Genomic DNA, 24,961 nt, shown 5'->3' on the forward strand with positions numbered 1-24,961 from the left:
TCCTAGCTCCTCTGCTAGCTCCTAGCTCCATAGAACACGCCAATACAATTCAAACACCTGCACAACACACACAATCACTCAGCCCAAAAGACCGTTCACCTAACCCAAGGTTAATAAAGCGTATATATTTAAACAAAGTTACGTACGTGACGCGCACGTACGGTCAAGCGATCAAATGTTTAGAAGCCAAAGCTGCATACTCACGGTAGCACGTCTGCGTCTTTGTCATCCAAATCAAAGTAATCCTGGTAAGAGTCTGTGTTGTCCCAGTTCTCTACAGGCGTCTGTGTATCAAAGTCAAAAGTCCTCCTGGTTAGAGTCTCTGCTATCCGAGTTCTTCCATCTTGACGGCATCTTTCGGGAATGTAAACAAAGAAGCGCCGGCTGTGTACGTGTTGCTGCTGACTTCCCTCGCAAAATAGACGCTTCGCACCGACAACTTTCTTCTTTGCTTGCTCAGCTTCTTTCTCCATAATGCAATGAACATAATTGCAACAGATTCACCAACACAGATGTCCAGAATACTGTGGAATAATGACATGAAAACAGAGCTATTTCGTATGGACTTCAATGGTGTCCGAATACTTCCGTTTCAACGATTGACGTCACGCGCATACGTCATCCTCAGAGGCGTTTCGAACCGGAAGTTTAGCGGCAAATTTAAAATGTCACTTTATAAGTTAACCTGGCCGTATTGGCATGTGTTCCAATGTTAAGATTTCATCATTGATATATAAACTATCAGACTGCGTGGTCGCTAGTAGTGGCTTTCAGTAGGCCTTTAACTGGTGTGATTAATCACCCAAAATGTTGCATTAATCACGTGTGCAGGCAAGTTAGTCATGTATGAGCCCACATGCTTCTCTACCCTAACCAGGGGGTGGTTAGTTGTTATATAACTAGTGATTCAACTGCTAGCAAGTAACAAATTGAAAACATTACATTTTGACTATAAAAATCTATTTATGACCAAGTAGTGGGCTCTTTATTTTTAATTAATTAAGATTATGCGAGCTGGGATTCATCCAAATTCCTAAGTAGGACTAAAAAAGTATATTCAATTGTTTTACATAAACAATGATTTATCCTTCTTCTTAATACAGATCATGTTAAAAATGTATTGTTGATTAGAATAACAATAAACAAGGTAATAATAAGCTAAAAGCTACTCATGGTAAAAAAAAAAATGGTTTACTTAATATTAAAAAAAGGTATCAATTTCCTTAAAGGCCTACTGAAAGCCACTACTAGCGACCACGCAATCTGATAGTTTATATATCAATTATGAAATCTTAACATTGCAACACATGCCAAAACGGCCGGGTTAACTTATAAAGTGACATTTAAAATTTCCCGGGAAATATCCGGCTGAAACGTCGCGTTATGATGACGAATGCGCGTGACGTAGTCAGTTAAACGGAAGTTATGGTACCCCGTAGAATCCTATACAAAAAGCTCTGTTTTTATTTCATAATTCCACAGTATTCTGGACATCTTTTGCAATTTGTTTAATGAACAATGAAGACAGTTGTAGGTGGGATCGGTGTATTAGCGGCTGGCTGCAGCAACACAACCAGGAGGACTTTGTTGGAGAGCAGACGCGCTAGCCGGCGACCTCACCTTGACTTCCTACGTCTCCGGGCCGCCAAACACATTGGGTGAAGTCCTTCGTCCTTCCGCCGATTGCTGGAACGCAGGTGAGCACGGGTGTTGAGCAGCTGAAGGCTGGCTGGCGTAGGTGGAGAGCTAATGTTTTTAGCATAGCTCTGTGCGGTCCGGTTGCTAAGTTAGCTTCAATGGCGTCGTTAGCACAGCATTGTTAAGCTTCGCCAGCTTGGAAAGCATTAACCGTGTATTTACATGTCCACGGTTTAATAGTATTGTTGATTTTCTATCTATCCTTCCGGTCAGGGGTTTATTTTTTTTCTTTCTATATGCAGTTAAAGCACGATGCTATCACGTTAGCTCGTAGCTAAAGCGTTTCGCCGATGTATTGTCGTGGAGATAAAAGGCACTGAATGTCCATTTCGCGTTCTCGACTCTCATTTTCAAGAGGATATAGTATCCCAGGTGGTTTAAAATACAAATCCGTGATCTACAATAGAAAAAGGAGAGAGTGTGGAATCCAATGAGCCAGCTTGTACCTAAGTTACGGTCAGAGCGAAAAAAAAAATGTATTTCACTGCATTCTAGTCCGTCACTCTAACGTTCCTCGTCCACGAATCTTTCATCCTCGCTCAAATTAATGGGGTAATCGTCGCTTTCTCGGTCCGAATAGCTCTAGCTGCGTTGAAAACAATAGGAAAATATGAGGGAGTGAACAACTGACAACGTCACGCTACTCCCGGTAGGGGCAAGGCTTTTTTTTATCAGCGACCAAAAGTTGCGAACTTTATCGTCGACGTTCTCTACTAAATCCTTTCAGCAAAAATATGGCAATATCGCGAAATGATCAAGTATGACACATAGAATGGATCTGCTATTCCCGTTTAAATAAAAAAAATTCATTTCAGTAGGCCTTTAATATCCACTTGTTAGAAGAGTTTAGTAAGATTGTGTAACAGCATGTGACCTTGGAGGAAGACAAGCAGCATTTTGTGTTCGTGTTTGAACTTCAGTCAAGGCTTCATTTCTTCAATGGCTGACATTTGTGAGGGCGCCATTGTGACCTGCGCTTCTTCTGGCCATCAACCTTTAAACACATGCCTACTTTGTGGCGCTGAGGGCGGGGCTTGTCCTGCACCGCCTGCGAGCAGTTTACAAGGTCATGTGATCAGATTTAAATCTTAATCCATTAATCTAAAAAAAAAAAAAAAAATAGGAGGCGGGGGGTTAATGTTTTTAATCCAAATCTGGTTTCTGCCAAAAGTGAAATGAGCATTTTAAAGGATGCCCAACTCAGTCAAATAATGTGTTGCCTAAAAGTCATGACTTTTCTAAGTGTGTTCATGTATTTCTAGCCTTCTTGAGACATGAAGAAGGAAAAGTATCTTCCATATGAGGAGGTGTGAACAAGTGATGACATGAATCAATACCATTGCATCTAATAGACAATGTCTCATTGGCACCCCTGCTGGTGACATCTATCAAAATGAGGGTGTGGTCCCAAAAAGGAGGGATCTTTTGTCGCTTTTAAAAGTGCTCCCCCCCCCCGGTCAACATATGAAATAACAAGTGTGTGTAAGGAACTAAAATTCGCCCCCTTTGGCCAAAATGTATTTAAAAAAATATGTATATGTATATAATAGAGACATACTGTAATAACCAAAAACAATTACAAACAAAAAATAAACTAAAATCAGTCTTTTTCTCACAATGTGTGGACTTTTTTTCTTATAAAATTGGGAGCAATTTCTCATATTATTTATGTTTCTGTATTATTAGAATATTTTCTTGTAAAATGTTTTTTTTTTATGTAAAATTATTACTTTTTAATGCAAAATGGTGACATTTGTCTTAAAAAATTCCGACTTTTATCACAATGTTGCCATTTTTTTGTTGTTCTTGTACAATAGTGACATTTTTTGACTTTTGTCATAATTTTGCCAAGAACAATTCCGATTGTTATTATAATATTGCCAAAATGTTAGTTTTCTCATAAAATTGTGACTTTAGTCGACTAAAATGACGACACTTTTCATTAAATTGCCAAAATGTTAAGCCTTTTCTTGTAAATTTGCGACTTATTGAGTAAAATTCCAACTTTTATCATAATATCGCACAAATGTTCAGTTCTTCTTGTAAAATTCTGACTTGCGTTGAGTAAAATTACGACATTTACTATAATACTGCCAAAATTCTAGGTTTTTCTTGTGAAATTGTGACCTTTTTCTTGTGAAATTCCAACTCATTTTTCACAACAAGCTTTTTTATATTTGCATAGTATGTATATATTATTAATGTTGTAAATACACATCTTTGTGTATCTAGAAAGGCTGGTCCTAAAGAGGTAGGCATTTTTAGGAGGTCTCAAGAAGGTAACAAATACATGTGTGTGTGTGTGTGTGTGTGTGTGTGTGTGTGTGTGTGTGTGTGTGTGTGTGTGTGTGTGTGTGTGTGTGTGTGTGTGTGTGTGTGTGTGTGTGTGTGTTCTTGTATTTTTAGCCTTCTCGAGACACGAAGAAGGAAAAGTATCTTCCATATGAGGAGGTGTGAACAAGTGATGACATAAATCAATAACATTGCATCTAATAGACAATGTCTCATTGGCACCCCTGCTGGTGACATCCATCAAAATGAGGGCGCTCCCAAAAAGGAGGGATCTTTTGTCGATTTTAAAAGTGCTCCCCCTCTGGTCAACATATGAAATAACAAGTGTGTGTAAGGAACTAAAATTCGCCCCCTTTGGACAAAATGTATTTAAAAAAATATGTATATGTATATAATAGAGACATACTGTAATAACCAAAAAACAATTACAAACAAAAATGAACTAAAATCAGTCTTTTTCTCACAATGTGTCAACTTTTTTCCTTATAAAATTGGGAGCAATTTGTCATATTATTTCTGTTTCTGTATTATTAGAATATTTTCTTGTAAAATGTTTTTTTTAATGTAAAATTATTACTTTTTAATGCAAAATGGTGACATTTGTCATAAAAAATTCTGACTTTTATCACAATGTTGCCATTTTTTTTGTTGTTCTTGTAAAAAAGTGATTTTTTTTTACTTTTGTCATAATTTTGCCAAGAACAATTCCGATTGTTATTATAATATTGCCAAAATGTTAGTTTTCTCATAAAATTGTGACTTTAGTCGACTAAAATGACGACACTTTTCATTAAATTGCCAAAATGTTAAGCCTTTTCTTGTAAATTTGCGACTTATTGAGTAAAATTCCAACTTTTATCATAATATCGCACAAATGTTCAGTTCTTCTTGTAAAATTCTGGCTTGCGTTGAGTAAAATTACGACATTTACTATAATACTGCCAAAATTCTAGGTTTTTCTTGTGAAATTGTGACCTTTTTCTTGTGAAATTCCAACTCATTTTTCACAACAACCTTTTTTATATTTGCATAGTATGTATATATTATTAATGTTGTAAATACACATCTTTGTGTATCTAGAAAGGCTGGTCCTAAAGAGGTAGGCATTTTTAGGAGGTCTCAAGAAGGTAACAAATACATATGTGTGTGTGTGTGTGTGTGTGTGTGTGTGTGTGTGTGTGTGTGTGTGTGTGTGTGTGTGTGTGTGTGTGTGTGTGTGTGTGTGTGTGTGTGTGTGTGTGTGTGTGTGTGTGTGTGTGTGTGTGTGTGTTCGTGTATTTTTAGCCTTCTTGAGACATGAAGAAGGAAAAGTATTTTCCATATGAGGAGGTGTGAACAAGTGATGACATAAATCAATACCATTGCATCTAATAGACAATGTCTCATTGGCACCCCTGCTGGTGACATCTATCAAAATGAGGGCGGTCCCAAAAAGGAGGGATCTTTTGTCGCTTTTAAAAGTGCTCCCCCTCTGGTCAACATATGAAATAACAAGTGTGTGTAAGGAACTAAAATTCGCCCCCTTTGGCCAAAATGTATTTAAAAAAATATGTATATGTATATAATAGAGACATACTGTAATAACCAAAAACAATTACAAACAAAAAATGAACTAAAATCAGTCTTTTTATCAAAATGTGTCGACTTTTTTCTTATAAAATTGGGAGCAATTTCTCATATTATTTCTGTTTCTGTATTATTAGAATATTTTATGTAAAATGGTTTTTTTTAATGTAAAATTATTACTTTTTAATGCAAAATGGTGACATTTGTCATAAAAAATTCTGACTTTTATCACAATGTTGCCATTTTTTTGTTAAAATAGGGAATTTTTTTTACTTTTGTCATCATTTTGCCAAGAACAATTCCGATTGTTATTATAATATTGCCAAAATTTTAGTTTTCTCATAAAATTGTGACTTTAGTCGAGTAAAACGACGACTCTTTTCCTAAAATTGCCAAAATGTTTCTTGTAAATTTGCGACTGTTATTGAGTAAAATTCCAACTTTTATCATAATATCGCACAAATGTTCAGTTCTTCTTGTAAAATTTTGACTTGCGTTGAGTAAAATTATGACATTTACTATAATACTGCCAAAATTCTAGGTTTTTCTTGTGAAATTGTGACCTTTTTCTTGTGAAATTCCAACTCATTTTTCACAACAAGCTTTTTTATATTTGCATAGTATGTATATATTATTAATGTTGTAAATACACATCTTTGTGTATCTAGAAAGGCTGGTCCTAAAGAGGGAGGCATTTTTCAGAGGTCTCAAGAAGGCAACAAATACGTGCGTGTGTTCCTGTATTTCTAGCCTTCTTGAGACATGAAGAAGGAAAAGTATCTTCCATATGAGGAGGTGTGAACAAGTGATTACATAAATCATGGTCCCAATAACATTGCATCTAATAGACTCATTTGCACCCCTGCTGGTGACATCTATCAAAATGAGGGTGGTCCCAAAAAAATTGACTGTCAACATATGAAATAACAAGTGTGTGTCAGAAATTGAAATGCATCCCCTTTGGCCAAAATTATTATTATTATTTTTTTAAATAAATATGTACATAGAGACATACTGTAATAACGAAGTAAATAAGGAAGATTAAAAACCCATTACAAACAAAAAATACAAAAATTAAATAAATTAACTAAAAGCAATCTTTTTACAATGTGTCGACTCTTTTCTTATAAAATTATTACTTTTTAATGCAAATTGGTGACATTTGTCATATAAAACTCTGACTTTTATCACAATATTGCCAATTTTTTTTATTGTAAAATAGTGACATTTTTTGAGTAAAATTATGACTTTTGTCATAATTTTGCCAGATAAAATTATTACTTTTTAATGCAAATTGATGACATTTGTCATATAAAACTCTGACTTACAATATTTCCATTTTTTTTAATTGTAAAATAGTGACATTTTTTTTGAGTAAAATTATGACTTTTGTCATAATGTTGCCAGATAAAATTCCTATTATTATTATAATATTGCCAACATTTTAAAGTTTTTCTTATAAAATTGTGACTTTTGTCGAGTGAAATTAAGATTCTTTTCATAAAATTGCCAACATTTTAAGCTTTTCTTGTAAAAGTGCAACTGTTCTTGAGTAAAATTCCAACTTTTATCATATTATTGCACAAATGCTCAGTTTTTCCTGTAAAATGTTGACTTGCGTTGAGTAAAATTACGACTTTTATTATAATACTAGAGGTAGGCATTTTTCGGAGGTCTCAACAAGGTAACAGATACAATAAACTGTGTGTGTGTGTGTGTGTGTGTTTGTTCTTGTCTTTCTATCCTTCTTGAGACATCAACAAGGAAAAGTAGCTTTCATATGAGGAGGTGTGAACAATACGGAAAACCATTGCATCTAATAGACAATGTCTCATTTGCACCCCTGCTGGTGACATCTATCAAAATGAGGGCGGTCCCAAAAATTGACTGTGTGTCGCTTTTAAAAGTGCTCCCCCTCTGGTCAACATATGAAATAGCAAGTGTGTGTAAGAAATTGAAATGCACCTCCTTTGGCCCAAATTAATAAAAAATAAATATGTATATATAGACATACTGTAATTACCTGAAGTAAATAATGAAGATGAAAAAACAATTACAAAGAAAAATTTAACTAAAAGCTTACCTTTTTTATATTTGCATAGTATGTATATATTATTAATGTTGTAAATCTTTATATATCTAGAAAGGGTGGTCCTAATGAGGTAGGCATTTTTCGGAGGTCTCCAGAAGGTAACAAATATGTGTGTGTAACTGATGAGGACTGAACATTGTAGTGAGAGAAGCTAGCAGGAGGACAATCAGTGAGACTGAGGACTTTTAGCAAGAGAGGAAGTGCAAGTCATAAACTGCTGCAAATACTTGGTGTGTGTGTGTGTGTGTGTGTGTGTGTGTGTGTGTGTGTGTGTGTGTGTGTGTGTGTGTGTGTGTGTGTGTGTGTGTGTGTGTGTGTGTGCGTGCGTGCGTGCGTGCGTGCGTGCGTGCGTGCGTGCGTGCGTGCGTGCGTGCGTGCGTGCGTGTGTGTGTGTGTGTGTGCCTGCAGAAAAGCACCATCTTGGAGTGGTTATCCAGTGTTTCACAGAAGTGGGCACACCCCTTGTTACATGTCAGCAAACATTCTTGTGTCTACTCAAAAGGACAATAGCGCAGGAATGAAACTTTAGAGTAGTCAATACACAACTGGTCCAGCACAAGAAATGACTCAGCAGTAATTTGTAGCTGTCAACACAAGTGAGACGCTAAATAATTGTGCATAATTGGGTCACAGGTAGTGATGGGTGTTGTTGACATTTGAACCATGAGAGTGTGTGCGCTGGACAACTGCCTGGTTACTTCTTTGTTGCTGCCTGGTTACTTCTTTGTTGCTGCCTGGTTACTTCTTTGTTGCTGCCTGGTTACTTCTTTGTTGCTGCCTGGTTACTTCTTTGTTGCTGCCTGGTTACTTCTTTGTTACTGCCTGGTTACTTCTTTGTTGCTGCCTGGTTACTTCTTTGTTGCTGCCTGGTTACTTCTTTGTTGCTGCCTGGTTACTTCTTTGTTGCTGCCTGGTTACTTCTTTGTTGCTGCCTGGTTACTTCTTTGTTTAATCAATGTTGAGTTCTGATGTTGATTTGACCATTGAAATGTGGTCAATTCCCAACCAACAAACTTGGATCCAATGTTGGACATCAACGTTGTCTCAATTTACAAATAGAACTATTTTTGCAAGATTGTTTCAAAGTCAGTTTTAAAGGACATGCACGTATAATCAACGTTGTATCAACGTCTTGTGCCTATTGGGATACTTGTAACGGTACACAAACATTTCGGTTCGGTACGTACCTCGGTTTAGAGGTCACGGTTCGGTTCATTTTCGGTACAGTAAGAAAACAACAAAATATAAATTTTTGGGTTGTTTATTTACCAAATTTGCAAAATCTTCCACCAAAAATATTTTTCTTAGCGGAATATTTGATGTGAAGTAATGGGAACTTTGGACAGGTCAATAATTCATAATAACATTGATTTTGATTCAATATTATGTTTTGAGCAATGACAGTTTGAAATAAAAAAAAAACAGCTTTGTTTTATTAGTCAACATTGCAACTTTTTCTAAATGACATTTAACCTTTAAGCTTTTTTTATTTCACTTTTGTTATGTTTTTGTTTATTTCAATAGTATTTTTAGAATGTGCCGTGGGCCTTTACAACATTAGCTGTGGGCTGCAAATGGCCTCCGGGGCACACTTTTGACACCCCTGCTATAGATAATAAAACATTAAATGTGATAAATCTATGGATAAAAAGCAGAGCCTGGCGACGCATGCACGTTTATCATAACTCTCTCTCTCTCTCTGTCTCTGCCCCTCCCTCACCAATGCTGCTGCACGCACAATTTGTTTTGTTTTTAACCCCTTCTTAACCTTGTACGTACATTGAAAATACACGCAACCCTAACTCAAAATGGCGGACATTTGAGGCATTTAAGAAACTCCACAAAAGAGGACATGTCCGGTGAAAAGAGGACGTATGGTCAGTCTATCCCAGGGGTTACCAACGTGGTGCCCGCGGGCACCAGGTAGCCTGTAAGGACCAGATGAGTAGCCCGCTGGCCTGTTCTAAAAATAGCTCAAATAGCAGCACTTACCAGCGAGCTGCCTCTATTTTTTAAATTTTATTTATTTACTAGCAAGCTGGTCTCGCTTTGCCCGACATTTTTAATTCTAAGAGAGACAAAACTCAAATAGAATTTGAAAATCCAAGAAAATATTTTAAAGACTTGGTCTTCAGTTGTTTAAATAAATTCATTAATTGTTTTACTTTGCTTCTTATAACTTTCAGAAAGACAATTTTAGAGAAAAAATACAACATTAAAAATGATTTTAGGATTTTTAAACACATATACCTTTTTACCTTTTAAATTCCTTCCTCTTCTTTCCTGACAATTTAAATCAATGTTCAAGTAAATTTATTTTTTTTATTGTAAAGAATAATAAATACATTTTAATTTAATTATTAATTTTAGCTTCTGTTTTTTCGATGAAAAATATTTGTGAAATATTTCTTCAAACTTATGATTAAAATTCAAAAAAAATATTCTGGCAAATCTAGAACATCTGTAGAATCAAATTTAAATCTTATTTCAAAGTCTTTTGAATTTCTTTTAAAAATTTTGTTCTGGAAAATCTGGAAGAAATAATGATTTGTCTTTGTTATAAATATAGCTTGGTCCAATTTGTTATATATTCTAACAAAGTGTAGATTGGATTTTAAACCTATTTAAAACATGTCATCAAAATTCTAAAATTAATCTTAATCAGGAAAAATTACTAATGATGTTCCATACATTCTTTTTTTAAGTTTTTCTCTTCTTTTTTTTGGTTGAATTTTGAATTTTAAAGAGTCGAAATTGAAGATAAACTATGTTTCAAAATGTAATTGTCATTTTTTTCGTGTTTTCTCCTCTTTTAAACCGTTCAATTAAGTGTAAATATAATTAATTATTAATAATAACAGAGTTACAGGTAAATTGAGCAAATTGGCTATTTCTGGCAATTTATTTAAGTGTGTATCAAACTGGTAGCCCTTCGCATTAATCAGTACCCAAGAAGTAGCTCTTGCTTTCAAAAAGGTTGGTGACCCCTGGTCTATCCTAGCCCGTTAGCTGCTAGCATGCCGTGTGTTGTGCCTCGGTGTGCATTGTTTACACAACGTGCGTTACGCTACTTAATATGTCCGTGTGGAAACTCGTTCGGTACACCTCCGAACCGAACCGGAACCCCCGTACCGAAAAGGTTCAATACAAATACACTTAGATACTTCTGTACAAGACTACTCTGTTACATCAAAGTTTCATTGCTCTAGTATTGCCCCCTTGAGAAGTACAACATTTCATCTTGATGACAGCAAATATTTTACCTTTTTGCACATCTCGGTCCAAGACCTCATCGAAGAGTTTTTCTTGAACTGCTGGTGGCAAGTCCTCAATGTCTGAAAGGCCCAAAGAGCAAATTATTGACGGATATATTTCACTGCTATTTCAAGAACGTTTTAACTGACTAGCACACTCTTCCTCCAAGAAGAAACGACTGCACTGAGCCAAGGTCCTTATTGTCATGCTTGGCTTACCATCAATTGATTAACGTGGACCCCGACTTAAACAAGTTGAAAAACTTATTGGGGTGTTACCATTTAGTGGTCAACTGTACGGAATATGTACTGTACTGTGCAGTCTACTAATAAAAGTCTCAATCAATCAATCAATCAATCAAGGCTTAAGCTAGCAGACGCTGCAAGTTGAGACGATTTGAAAAGGAGACGAGACAAAAGCCCAAATTAGAGCTTTTTCTTTTTGTGGTGGACCTTCTACAACAGGCCTGGGCAATTATTTTGACTCCGGGGGCCAAATTTAGAGAAAAAAATTAGAATGCTTTAAAATGTAATATCGGAAATTATCGGTATCGTTTTATTTTATTATTTTTTTATTAAATCAACATAAAAAACACAAGATACACTTACAATTAGTGCACCAAGCCAAAAAACCTCCCTCCCCCATTTACACTCATTCACACAAAAGGGTTGTTTCTTTCTGTTATTAATATTCTGCTTCCTACATTATATATCAATATACACCACCGTTCAAAAGTTTGGGGTCACCCAAACAATTTAGTGGAATAGCCTTAATTTCTAAGAACAAGAATAGACTGTCGAGTTTCAGATGAAAGTTCTCTTTTTCTGGCCATTTTGAGCGTTTAATTGACCCCACAATTGTGATGCTCCAGAAACTCAATCTGCTCAAAGGAAGGTCCGTTTTGTAGCTTCCGTAACGAGCTAAAGTGTTTTCAGATGTGTGAACATGATTGCACAAGGGTTTTCTAATCATCAATTAGCCTTCTGAGCCAATGAGCAAACACATTGTACCTGGAGTGATAGTTGCTGGAAATGGGCCTCTATACACCTATGTAGATATTGCACCAAAAAGCAGACATTTGCAGCTAGAATAGTCATTTACCACATTAGCAATGTATAGAGTGTATTTCTTTCAAGTTAAGACTAGTTTAAAGTTATCTTCATTGAAAAGTACAGTGCTTTTCCTTAAAAAATAAGGACATTTCAATGTGATCCCAAACTTTTGAACGGTAGTGTATATCAATACAGTCTGCAAGGGATACAGTCCGTAAGCACACATGATTGTGCGTGCTGCTGCTCCACTAATAGTACTAACCTTTAACACTTCATTTGACTCATTTTCATTAATTACTAGTTTCTATGTAACTGTTTTTATATTGTTTTACTTTCTTTTTTATTCAAGAAAATGTTTTTAATTTATTTATCTTATTTTATTTTATAATTTTTTTTAAAAAGGAGCTTATCTTCACCATACCTGGTTGTCCAAATTAGGCATAATAATGTGTTAATTCCACGACTGTATATATCGCTATCGGTTGATATCGGTATCGGTAATTAAAAGTTGGACAATATCGGATATCGGCAAAAAGCCATTATCGGACATCCCTAAAAAAAATGTGTCTGGGGGCCGGTACGTCTATTTTTAGGAACACTAATACAAAACCTCACAATAATGCCTAAATGAATGCTAAAAACTTTATGACTGACGGCCTTAAAACATTTTTTATGGGATTTTACACTTTTCTATGAAGGATAAAACACTGAATATTGACAGCATATGAACGTCACACCCCCTCTCGATTGACATATTTTACAATGAAGCGAAACGCAACAAAAATGCAACAAATAGCAAAATATGAATGCAAAGGGTAAAAAAAACCCACCTACAATCTCATATACCGTATTTCCTTGACTAGCCGCAGGGGCGCTAATTAATTTAAAACCTCCTGTCACTCCGGCGTTTACCAGAAGCCTGCGGGATGGCCAAGCATGCGCTAATTATTTTAAAACCTCTTCTCACTCCGGCGCTTACCTTATCATGAAAAGCACATTTAATAAAAAAAATCGTTATTATTGTCTTACCTTTAGGTATAAATGAGTCCATGCCAGCTCCTTTTGAAGAAAAGCATCGATATAGAAGTCTTCCTTATCTTTCTTCAGTTTTAAAAGTCTCTGTTTCGATGGAGATCTTCCTTTTAAGTATTACCTCCTGCTTCGATTGAAAGTCCGGTTTAGAAAATTGTTTTATTTTAGATATGTAATCCTCCATGGTAAAAGTCCAAGCAAACAATGGCTGCGCACTCTTGCTGCCGGTTGTCTTCTTCTGCAGCACTCTTCTGCAGTACCAGCAGTCGCAAGAAGGATCACTAGCGCCCTCTACCACCAGGAGGCGGGAGTCATTTAATGACTCATATTTGACCCGGCGGAAGTGCCAAGCATGCGCTAATTATTTTGCAAAACGAGTTTGACCCGGCTGTAATTAGAGGCATGCGAATACCATATTCCCGGCGCCAATTCAAGGAAATACTGTATCACTAAGCTTTAGAACTTTGTTGTAAAAATCTCCTTCCGCGTCTGTCCCTGACACCCACATTTCAGGCTCTGGAAACACTCTGTGGAAACACTCCCCGCCCACACTGCTTGGTGCCTCGTCTGACCTGCTGTGACTTAGATTACCTTAGGGACTAATTAAATGACCATAGTAACTTGTATATAGAGCAAAAGCGCAGATTCCAAGCATTGAAAGACTTAGTATAGTTGAAGACTTACGGCCATTAGAAAACATGAGTGCAAATCATAATGGCAGCTACACTTTACATCTTAAAGATCAAAAAAAAATATTTGGGAATGTCCGGCGGGCCAGATTGAAAAGCTTAACGGGCCGCATGTGGCCCCCGGGCCTTCATTTGCCCGGTTCTGTTCTACAAGAACAAGAACACAACCCCGTTGCATGATGCCGCTTCATAAAAGTTAAAGTACCAATGATTGTCTCACACACATTAAATGTGGCGAAATTATTCTCTGCATTTGACCCATCACCCTTGATCACCCCCCTGGGAGGTGAGGGGAGCAGTGAGCAGCAGCGGTGGCCGCGCCCGGGAATCCTTTTTGGTAATTTAACCCCCAATTCCAACCCTTGATGCTGAGTGCCAAGCATGGAGGCAATGGGTCCCATTTTTATAGTCTTTGGTATGACTCGGCCGGGGTTTGAACTCACAACTAGAGATGTCCGATAATGGCTTTTTTACGATATTCCGATATTGTCCAACTCTTAATTACCCAGTGTTTCCCACACATTCATTTATTTGTGGCGGCCCGCCACGAAAGAATTACGTCCGCCACAAATAAAAAAAAAATATATATATTTTTTTATTTTTTTTGTCCTGTCCAGCTTCTCAGGCAAATCATATAGTTGATGTAGATGCCCGTATCGGCTGTTCAGATTTACTTTACAAAAGAGAAGTGTAGGATACTTCTCTTGTTGCCTTATTTGTATTTGACCACTACTGTTTTCTGTTTATTTGTTACTGACTGTGGCAGGACACCTCTGCCTCTGTTTCACTTTATGTTGCTGGTAAATAATATGGTTGTAGTAGTAGGCTAAAGTTAAATTATTTAGTATGCACTAATTAAAGGGGCAGAGCTTTAAGAGGCATTTTAGCTTTTATATTTTATAAGATATATTTTTTGTAAGAACCACAATTAATAAATATATTTCAGTGAATAACTTATTGTTCAAATCTGTATATAAATATGTACATAAAGTGTTGTAATTATATTGTAAAATGGATGGATGGACCTTTAAAACAAAACTGTTATTATTAATTAGTAAGTATACATTTTTTGAGCCTTTTTAGAGAAAATCATATTGTTCTAGTAAATTATGCAAATTACTCGATGATGTCATGGTGACCACACCCATAGCCACGCCCCCACCGCCACAGGTATCTTGGCGGTTTATGGGAAACACTGATTACCGATACGATATCAACCGATACTGATGTATACAGTCGTGGAATGAACACATTACTATGCCTAATTTTGTTGTGATGCCCCGCTGGATGCATTAAACAATGTAACAAGGTTTTCCAAAAATAAGTCAACTCAAGTTATAGCGGGGGGGGGGGGGGGGGGTGTATATTGTAGCGTCCCGGAAGAGTTAGTGCTGCAAGGGGTTCTGGGTATTTGTTCTGTTGTGTTACGGTGCGGATGTTCTCCCGAAATGTGTTTGTCATTCTTGTTTGGTGTGGGTTCACAGTGTGGCGCATATTTGTAACAGTGTTAAAGTTGTTTATACGGCCACCCTCAGTGTGTTTTGGTGTTTTCGCTAAACTGCCAGCACGTCTCTCACCTGCGGGCAGCGTGAAGGTGAGCAGGTCGGTGAGGAAGTAGCAGGTGAAGTCTCCTTTGCGCTGGTGGAGGGAGGCGGCCACCTCGCGGCGGATCTGCTCCGTCAGCTCGGGACACACCATGGCTGGGATGCACTTGGCGGCCTGTTGGGACACCTGAAAAAGATGCTTGGTAAGAGAAGGCTTCGCTACACATCTTCAAATAAGGTCCAAAGATGTATGTTTGATAGTTTAGTTTTTTTTGCCAGCAAGGCAGGGAATGAATGATTTTTCTCATTCCATTTTTTATCGATTTCTTTTCGAAAAAGGAAAACAAAGACTTAGTGACAAGTACACAAACCCAACAGTGAAGTCTTAAGGGGCCCACAGCCAATGGCTCCTCCCTGGGGTGCTAGGGGGTCCCCAGGAAGAAAAAAAAATATATAGAATAATACAATATTTTAATATGTATCTTTTTTTTAATTACTAATACAAAAATACTACTAATAAAATAGGCCCTGGGATGATGCCAACTTGTCCAGGGTGTACCCCGCCTTCACCCCCCCAAATGCAGCAAGTACCACCCCCATGACCCCGAGAGGGACAAGCGGGAGGAAATGGATGGATACTAATTAAATATTGTTCTGTCTAAAATACAACATGAATGACACAGAAACATGTGGAACATTTGTGTCAATGAAAAGGAAGACGATCAAAGTGACAAACACAAGCAAGTCAAGTCTTATAAAAGTGTGCAAATGAACCATCACCAAATTAATGACATTATTTTAGCAGGAAAATGAGCATACCTTCTTTTCCAGGAAGGACTTAGCACTTACTTTTTGTATTGGAACGCATGAGATGAGCTTTTATAAATAAATATCACTATCACTTTGTATGAAATAATACATTAACACATTCATAGTAACTTAGCATTACATTAATAATAATAATAATAATACTAAAATAAAGATTAAATAATTACCGTATTTTTCGGACTACAAGGCGCACTTAAAAATATTTTAATTTTCTCAAAACTCGACAGTGCGCCTTATAACCCGGTGCGCCTAATGTACGGAATAATTCTGGTTGTGCTTACCGACCTCAAAGCTACTTTATTTGGTACATGGTGTAATGATAAGTGTGACCAGTAGATGGCAGTCACACATAAGAGATACATGTAGACAGCAATATAGTGGCAGTCACACATAAGAGATACATGTAAACTGCAATATAATGGCAGTCACACATAAGAGATACATGTAGACTGCAATATAATGGCAGTCACACATAAAAGATACATGTAAACTGCAATATAATGGCAGTCACACATAAGAGATACATGTAGACTGCAATATAATGGCAGTCACACATAAGAGATACGTGTACACTGGAATATAATGGCAGTCACACATAAGAGATACATGTAGACTGCAATATGATGGCAGTCACACATAAGAGATACGTGTAGACTGCAATATGACGCCAGTAAACAACACCAAAACTTTAAATGTTCCATTGAAAATGAACATTACACACGGCGCTCAAAAATCTGTCAAAATGTTTTAATATGACTTTGGTAAGCTACGAAGGCGCACCGTTTGATGGATTGTCGGAGCATTACAGCGACCATAGTCAGACGTACTGTGCTTCAACATACGGTGTTATTACGGTGTGTGTAGAAGGACTGCAAAATGGCACCTATCAGCAGACATTATTTGATGTTTTGTTTCACAATATTATGCAAAAGCAACTTTTCTTACTTTCTGGCACCTGCTGATCTGTATTTGGGATCTGCATAAGTCCTCGCGTCCGCCTTTGTAGACTGTGCCGACACCGTAGTCATAAGCTTCTTCTTTTTCTCTATCTTCTTGTTATGTGACTTTCATCCTCCACTGTTGTCATTTCTAATATAAAGTAGTGTAAAGTTCTTACTTATATCTGTCAGTGAACTCACCATGAAAGCACTAAAACATACCGGTGTAGTGAGTTTACATTATTCACCCAAGGAACTTTAGTTATTACAGAGTTGCGGTGGGACGCTTTTACACGGGACACATTTCGGGCGTTGTTGTTGCACTCGTGAGCCACGGATGAGGAGATGCTGCTCCGTTATTGATTGAAGTAAAGTGGGAATGTCATTAAAACAGTTAGCGCCATCTTTTGACACTTCTTCCACTCCCGTCCTTGCACGCTACACCGCTACAACAAAGATGACGGGGAGAAGATGCTGTCCAAGTGGAGGCACGTAAATAAGAGCGCCCACAAAACGGTGCATCCTGAAGTGACTTGAAGATGTGTAAAACATCATCTATGCAACGTTTTGAGCAAAGAACCACCATTACATGTTATGTAGACCAGTGTTTTTCAACCACTGTGCCGCGGCACACTAGTGTGCCGTGAGATATTGTCTGGTGTGCCGTGGGAAATTATGCAACTTCACCTAATTTATCTCAAAAATATTTTTTGCAAATCAATAATTACAATCTGCCAATAATGTGCCGTTGCTTAGTGTCTGTGCTGTGTAAAACTCGGCAGGGTAACCACGTAATACTCCATGTCAGTAGGTGGCAGCATTGCTTTGTAAAAGTCGGAATGTGTCGGGTGAGACGAGGATGGTGTGTTGTGATCCCGATTTGCAGTGGGAGGCAGTGTGCAGGTAAAAAAGGTATGTAATGCTTAAACCCAAAATGAACGAAAGGGAAAGGAAAAGGCTATGCAAAATGAAAGTCAAATTGAACTGGCTACAAAGTAAACAGAGACAGAATGCTGGACGACAGCAAAAACTTACGGCGTCCACAAAGTACATCCGTACGTGACATGACAATCAACAATGTCCCCACAAAGAAGGATAGCAACAACGTAAATAGCCTTGCTTGCTAACACAAAGCAGGTGCGCGGAATAGCGCTCAAACGAAGACATGAAGCCACTACAGGAAAACACCGGAAAAACAGGAAGGGCCACCAAAATAAGCAAGACAAGAACTAAAGCACTACACACAGGAAGACACCAACACACTCAAAATAAGACACGACGACTTGGTGGAGTTACATTTTTTAACGTTTTCTGCTGGTGGTGTGCCTCCGGATTTTTTTTATGACAAAAATGTGCCTTGCCTCAAAAAAGGTTGAAAAACACTGATGTAGACCACAAGGAAGTCTTTTACATTTAGACAATAATCATAATAATAATAATAATAATAATGACTCCTTTAATGCGCCTTCTGTATGAAAATAGACCTGCACATCAGCCGTGTACATTATAATTGAATATTATATCAACAAATGTTTGAAAGGGACAATGTTGATGATTTGAATGAGCAAATAAAAGGCTGCACAAGTAGAATAAGAAACCCTTCAAAGTGTTCAAAGTTTCTTGCTAAATTGCTCCATCACAGACCCTCCTTGGAAGAAAACTAAAAGAATGCAAGAAATGTTCTTGTCAAATATTTAATTAGAGGCATGTTGCAACATCTCACTGCGTGCTCACTCACTCACTCACTCACTCACTCACTCACTCACTCACTCACTCACTCACTCACTCACTCACTCACTCACTCACTCACAGCAAAGTGGGCCATTGAGGTGTGTGTCTACACTTAATCTGGGATAACTGCACTGTCACAAGGCAAGCTGCCCAACACACACCCACACACACACACACACACACACACACACACACACACATACATACGAACCCACACATGAACAAACACACACACACACACGACTGAACATGAACGAACACAAACCCACACGAACGAACAGGAACACAGACACACACACACACACACACACACACACACACGCACACACACACACACACACACACACACAAACACAAACACACTTGAACACACACACAAACATAAACACACACGAACGAACAGGAACACGAACACACACGAAGACACATGAACACACACGAACAAACACGAACACACACGAACAAACACAAACACACACACACGAACGAACAGAAACACGAACAAACACACACAAACACACACACGAACACAAACACACATGAATGAACAGGAACACACACAAAAACACACACGAACAAACACATATTAACACAAACACACACACACAAACACACGTGAACACACACATGAACACAAACACACACGAACACACACACAAACATAAACACACACGAACGAACAGGAACACGAACACACACCCGAAGACACATGAACACACACGAACAAACACACACACAAACATAAACACACACGAACGAACAGGAACACGAACACACACACGAAGACACATGAACACACACGAACAAACACAAACACGAACACAAACACACACAAACACGAACAAACACACACACGAACACACAAACACACACGACTGAACAGGAACACACACAAAAACACACACGAACAAACACACATTAACACAAACACACACACACAAACACACGTGAACACACACATGAACACAAACACACACGAACACACACACAAACATAAACACACACGAACGAACAGGAACACGAACACACACACGAAGACACATGAACACACACGAACAAACACGAACACACACACAAACATAAACACACACGAACGAACAGGAATACGAACACACACACACAAACACACACACGAACAAACACGAACACACACTAACAAACACAAACACACACACAACGAACGAACAGAAACACGAACAAAACACACACACGAACACAAACACACATGAATGAACAGGAACACACACGAACAAACACACATTAACACAAACAACACACACACACAAACACACGTGAACACAAACACACACGAACACACACACAAACATAAACACACACGAACGAACAGGAACACGAACACACACACGAAGACACATGAACACACACGAACAAACACACACACAAACATAAACACACACAAACGAACAGGAACACGAACACACACACGAAGACACATGAACACACACGAACAAACACAAACACGAACACAAACACACACAAACGAACACACACACGAACAAACACACACACGAACACAAACACACATGAATGAACAGGAACACACACAAAAACACACACGAACAAACACACATTAACACAAACACACACACACAAACACACGTGAACACACACATGAACACAAACACACACGAACACACACACAAACAAACACACACGAACGAACAGGAACACACACGAACACACACACAAACAAACACACACGAACGAACAGGAACACGAACACACACACGAAGACACATGAACACACACGAACAAACACGAACACACACACAAACATAAACACACACGAACGAACAGGAACACGAACACACACACGAAGACACATGAACACACACGAACAAACACAAACACGAACACAAACACACACAAACGAACACACACACGAACAAACACACACACGAACACAAACACACATGAATGAACAGGAACACACACAAAAACACACACGAACAAACACACATTAACACAAACACACACACACAAACACACGTGAACACACACATGAACACAAACACACACTAACACACACACAAACATAAACACACACGAACGAACAGGAACACGAACACACACACGAAGACACATGAACACACACGAACAAACACGAACACACACACAAACATAAACACACACGAACGAACAGGAACAGGAACACACACACGAAGACACATGAACACACACGAACAAACACAAACACACACAAACACACACACACACGAACGAACAGAAACACGAACACAAACACACACAAACGAACACACACACGAACGAACACACATGAATGAACAGGCACACACACACGAACACAAACACACACGAACGAACACAAACACATGAATACGAACACACACAAACACACACACGAGTACACACACACACAAACACGGACACACACACACGAATACGAACACACACGAATACGAACACACACACACGAACACACACACACACACACACACACATACACACACACACGTACAGAGTAGACTGACCTCAGTGAGCAGCACAGCCAACATGTCCTGTCTGTGGAAGCGTATGAACACACACACACACACACACACACACACACACACACACACACACACACACACACACACACACACACACACACACACACACACACACACACACACACACACACACACACACACACACACACACACACACAAACAAACAAACAAACAAACAGACATAGACACACACAGACAGACAGACAGACAGAGTAGACTGACCTCAGTGAGCAGCACAGCCATGTCCTGCCTATGGAAGCGTATGAACACACACACACACACACACACACACACACACACACACACACACACACACACACACACACACACACAAACAAACACACACATAGACACACACACAGAGAGTAGACTGACCTCAGTGAGCAGCACAGCCAACATGTCCTGCCTATGGAAGCGTATGGCGAGGTGCACCAGGGTGAAGCCCACATCAAAGGCCGAGGGGCGGTTCAACAAATGCACCTCGTCTGACGTCAGCTGTCTGGCGATGTCACCTCCTGATGTTTTGTACACCTCCACCGCCGCCAGCTCGCCCTCCACCACGCCTGAAAGAGTAGTTGCAAACATCTGCTGGGCACGGACAGCATAGTCTGGAATGTGCAGGAATAGTAACTTCTAGAACATCCACTGTAGGCTAGCAGTGACACTTACATGCATGCCTACACATTCAAGTTGTTGTCTACAAGAACTACAGCTGTCAACCGCATGATTAGCAGAATAGAAGTTGTGGGAGTGCCTGCACACCATATTACACCATACTCACACTCACTACACCAGGGGTGGCCATTAGGTGGATGGTGAGCTAGCGTCAGTGGATGGTGGAGGGTGTGTCAGTGGATGGTGAGCTAGCGTCAGTGGATGGTGGAGGGTGTGTCAGTGGATGGTGAGCTAGCGTCAGTGGATGGTGGAGGGTGTGTCAGTGGATGGTGAGCTAGCGTCAGTGGATGGTGGAGGGTGTGTCAGTGGATGGTGAGCTAGCGTCAGTGGATGGTGGAGGGTGTGTCAGTGGATGGTGGAGGGTGGAGGGTGTGTCAGTGGATGGTGGAGGGTGTGTCAGTGGATGGTGGAGGGTGTGTCAGTCCATTGCCAGCCAGGCATTAAAAAAATAAACCTAAAAATGAGCCATCATAAATCTTCACTATGATGTCACTTTGGTCACTTGATTGACATTCACGGCACCCGAGGGTCTTGTGAGACGACGCTGGCTGCTGCCAGATCATTATTAAGAAAAAACGACCGACGGGAAGGCGAGAAACACTTTTTATTTCAACAGACTCTCGCGCCGTACCTGCCGTCAAAACTCTGAAAGACCGACCGCACAGTTCCTGTCTTCACAATAAAAGTGCTGCTTCATCCTGCCTGCGCTAACAAAATAAGAGTCCCCGTAAGCTAGCGCACACAAGCGGGCGAGCTACGGAGTTTTCCGCCAATGTACTTCTTGTAAAGTGTATAAAAAGGAGTATGGAAGCTGGACAAATAGGATGGCAAAAGCAAGCACTTTCATGTGGTGTTGGACAGAGAGGAGGACTTCTTTTCTCCTCCATTTGAAAATGTGGACGTTATCATCACTTCTGTCTGATTCCTATTGATTTTTATTTATTTATTTTTTTAGCCTTTATTTAACCAGGTAAAATCCCATTGAGATCAAAGACAAAAAACATCTGTTTCATAAATAAATATATATATTTATGTATTTGTGTGTATGTATATAATATATACATACACACATATATACATACATACATACACACACACACATATATAATATATACATACACACATATATACATACATACACACACACACACACACATATATACATATACATATATACATATATATATATATATATATATATACACATACATTTGTATATATATATATATATACACATGTATATATATATATATATATACACATGTATATATATATATACACATATATATACACATGTATATATATATATATATATATATATACACATGTATATATATATATATATATATACACATGTATATATATATATATATATACATGTATACATACATACATACGTACGTATATATATATATATATATATATATATATATATATATATATATATATATATATATATATATATATATATATATATATATATATATATATACATATATAGACACCTCTGCCTCTGTTTCACTTTATGTTGCTGGTAAATAATATGGTTGTAGTAGTAGGCTAAAGTTAAATTATTTAGTATGCACTAATTAAAGGGGCAGAGCTTTAAGAGAAATTTTAGCTTTTATATTTTATAAGATATATTTTTTGTAAGAACCACAATTAATAAATATATTTCAGTGAATAACTTATTGTTCAAATCTGTATATAAATATGTACATAAAGTGTTGTAATTATATTGTAAAATGGATGGACGTTTAAAACAAAACTGTTATTATTAATTAGTAAGTATACATTTTTTGAGCCTTTTTAGAGAAAATCATATCATTCTAGTAAATTATGCAAATTACTCGATTATGTCATGGTGACCACGCCCATAGCCACGCCCCCACCGCCACAGGTATCTTGGCAGTTTATGGGAAACACTGTGTATATATATATATATATATATATATATATATATATATATATATATATATATATATATATATATATATATATATATATATATACATATATATATATATATATATATATATCACAGTACAGGCCAAAAGTTTGGACACACCTTCTCATTCAATACTTTTTCTTTATTTTCATGACTATTTACATTGTAGATAGTCACATCAAAACTAAATGTTTTATGTTCTAGTTTCTTCAAAATAGCCACCCTTTGCTCTGATCACTGCTTTGCACACTCTTGGCATTCTCTTCATGAGCTTCAAGAGGTAGTCACCTGAAATGGTTTTCACTTCAATCTACGATGTCAATAGTCATTAAAATTTAGAAAACGCATTGAAATGAGAAGGTGTGTCCAAACTTGTGTGTGTGTGTGTGTGTGTGTGTGTGTGTGTGTGTGTGTGTGTGTGTGTGTGTGTGTGTGTGTGTGTGTGTGTGTGTGTGTGTGTGTGTGTGTGTGTGTGTGTGTGTGTGTGTGTGTGTGTGTGTGTGTGTGTGAAGATGAGGTAGATCCCCTCGACTTGGTCGATTGAAAAAGTGTGGGCACCCTTGGTCTACACAAAGCTCCAATCAGGTGCAAAAAGAGTCAAGGTCAAGTGTAAGTCAAAGGTATCTAAAGTGCAGCTGTTTGGAGTCCTTAGAAATGGTAGAAGTAGATAGAACTACACAAAAAAACTACAAAAATTAGAAAAATGTAACAAAAATGACTAAAAACTTTTTTTTTAAAGTTCTCTTTAAATAGATGATCTTTTTACAACATGTTAATATATCAGGGGTTCACCTAGATTGCCAATAAAGGTGTTTCGGTCAATTGCTGGGTTTTGATTGAAACTTTTATTAGCACCGTATTTTTCGGACTATAAGTCACAGTTTTTTTTCATAGTTTGGCCGGGGGTGCGACTTATACTCAGGAGCGACTTATGTGTGAAATTATTAACACATTAGCGTAAAATATCCAATAATATTATTGATCTCATTCACGTAAGAGACTAGACGTATAAGATTTCATGGGATTTAGCGATTAGGAGTGACATATTGTTTGGTAAACGTATAGCATGTTCTATATGTTATAGTTATTT

The 24,961-nt window shown here is 37.9% G+C and overlaps 1 protein-coding gene across 1 annotated transcript in view; it reads right to left on the reverse strand.

Moving 5' to 3' along the window:
• Positions 1 to 24,961, reverse strand: part of LOC133657663 (ubiquitin thioesterase Zranb1-like) — a 73,257-nt gene that overhangs the window by 27,709 nt on the left and 20,587 nt on the right. Inside the window, exons 3-5 of the mRNA XM_062059267.1 lie at positions 21,624 to 21,811; positions 15,254 to 15,407; positions 10,912 to 10,983 (exon numbers count right to left, since the gene is read on the reverse strand). Of these exons, the coding sequence (XP_061915251.1) occupies positions 10,912 to 10,983; positions 15,254 to 15,407; positions 21,624 to 21,811 (414 nt within the window). The remainder of the gene's footprint in view (positions 1 to 10,911; positions 10,984 to 15,253; positions 15,408 to 21,623; positions 21,812 to 24,961) is intronic.

Source organism: Entelurus aequoreus, linkage group LG09 (genome assembly GCF_033978785.1).
Source record: "Entelurus aequoreus isolate RoL-2023_Sb linkage group LG09, RoL_Eaeq_v1.1, whole genome shotgun sequence".
Taxonomy (NCBI): Eukaryota; Metazoa; Chordata; class Actinopteri; order Syngnathiformes; family Syngnathidae; genus Entelurus; species Entelurus aequoreus.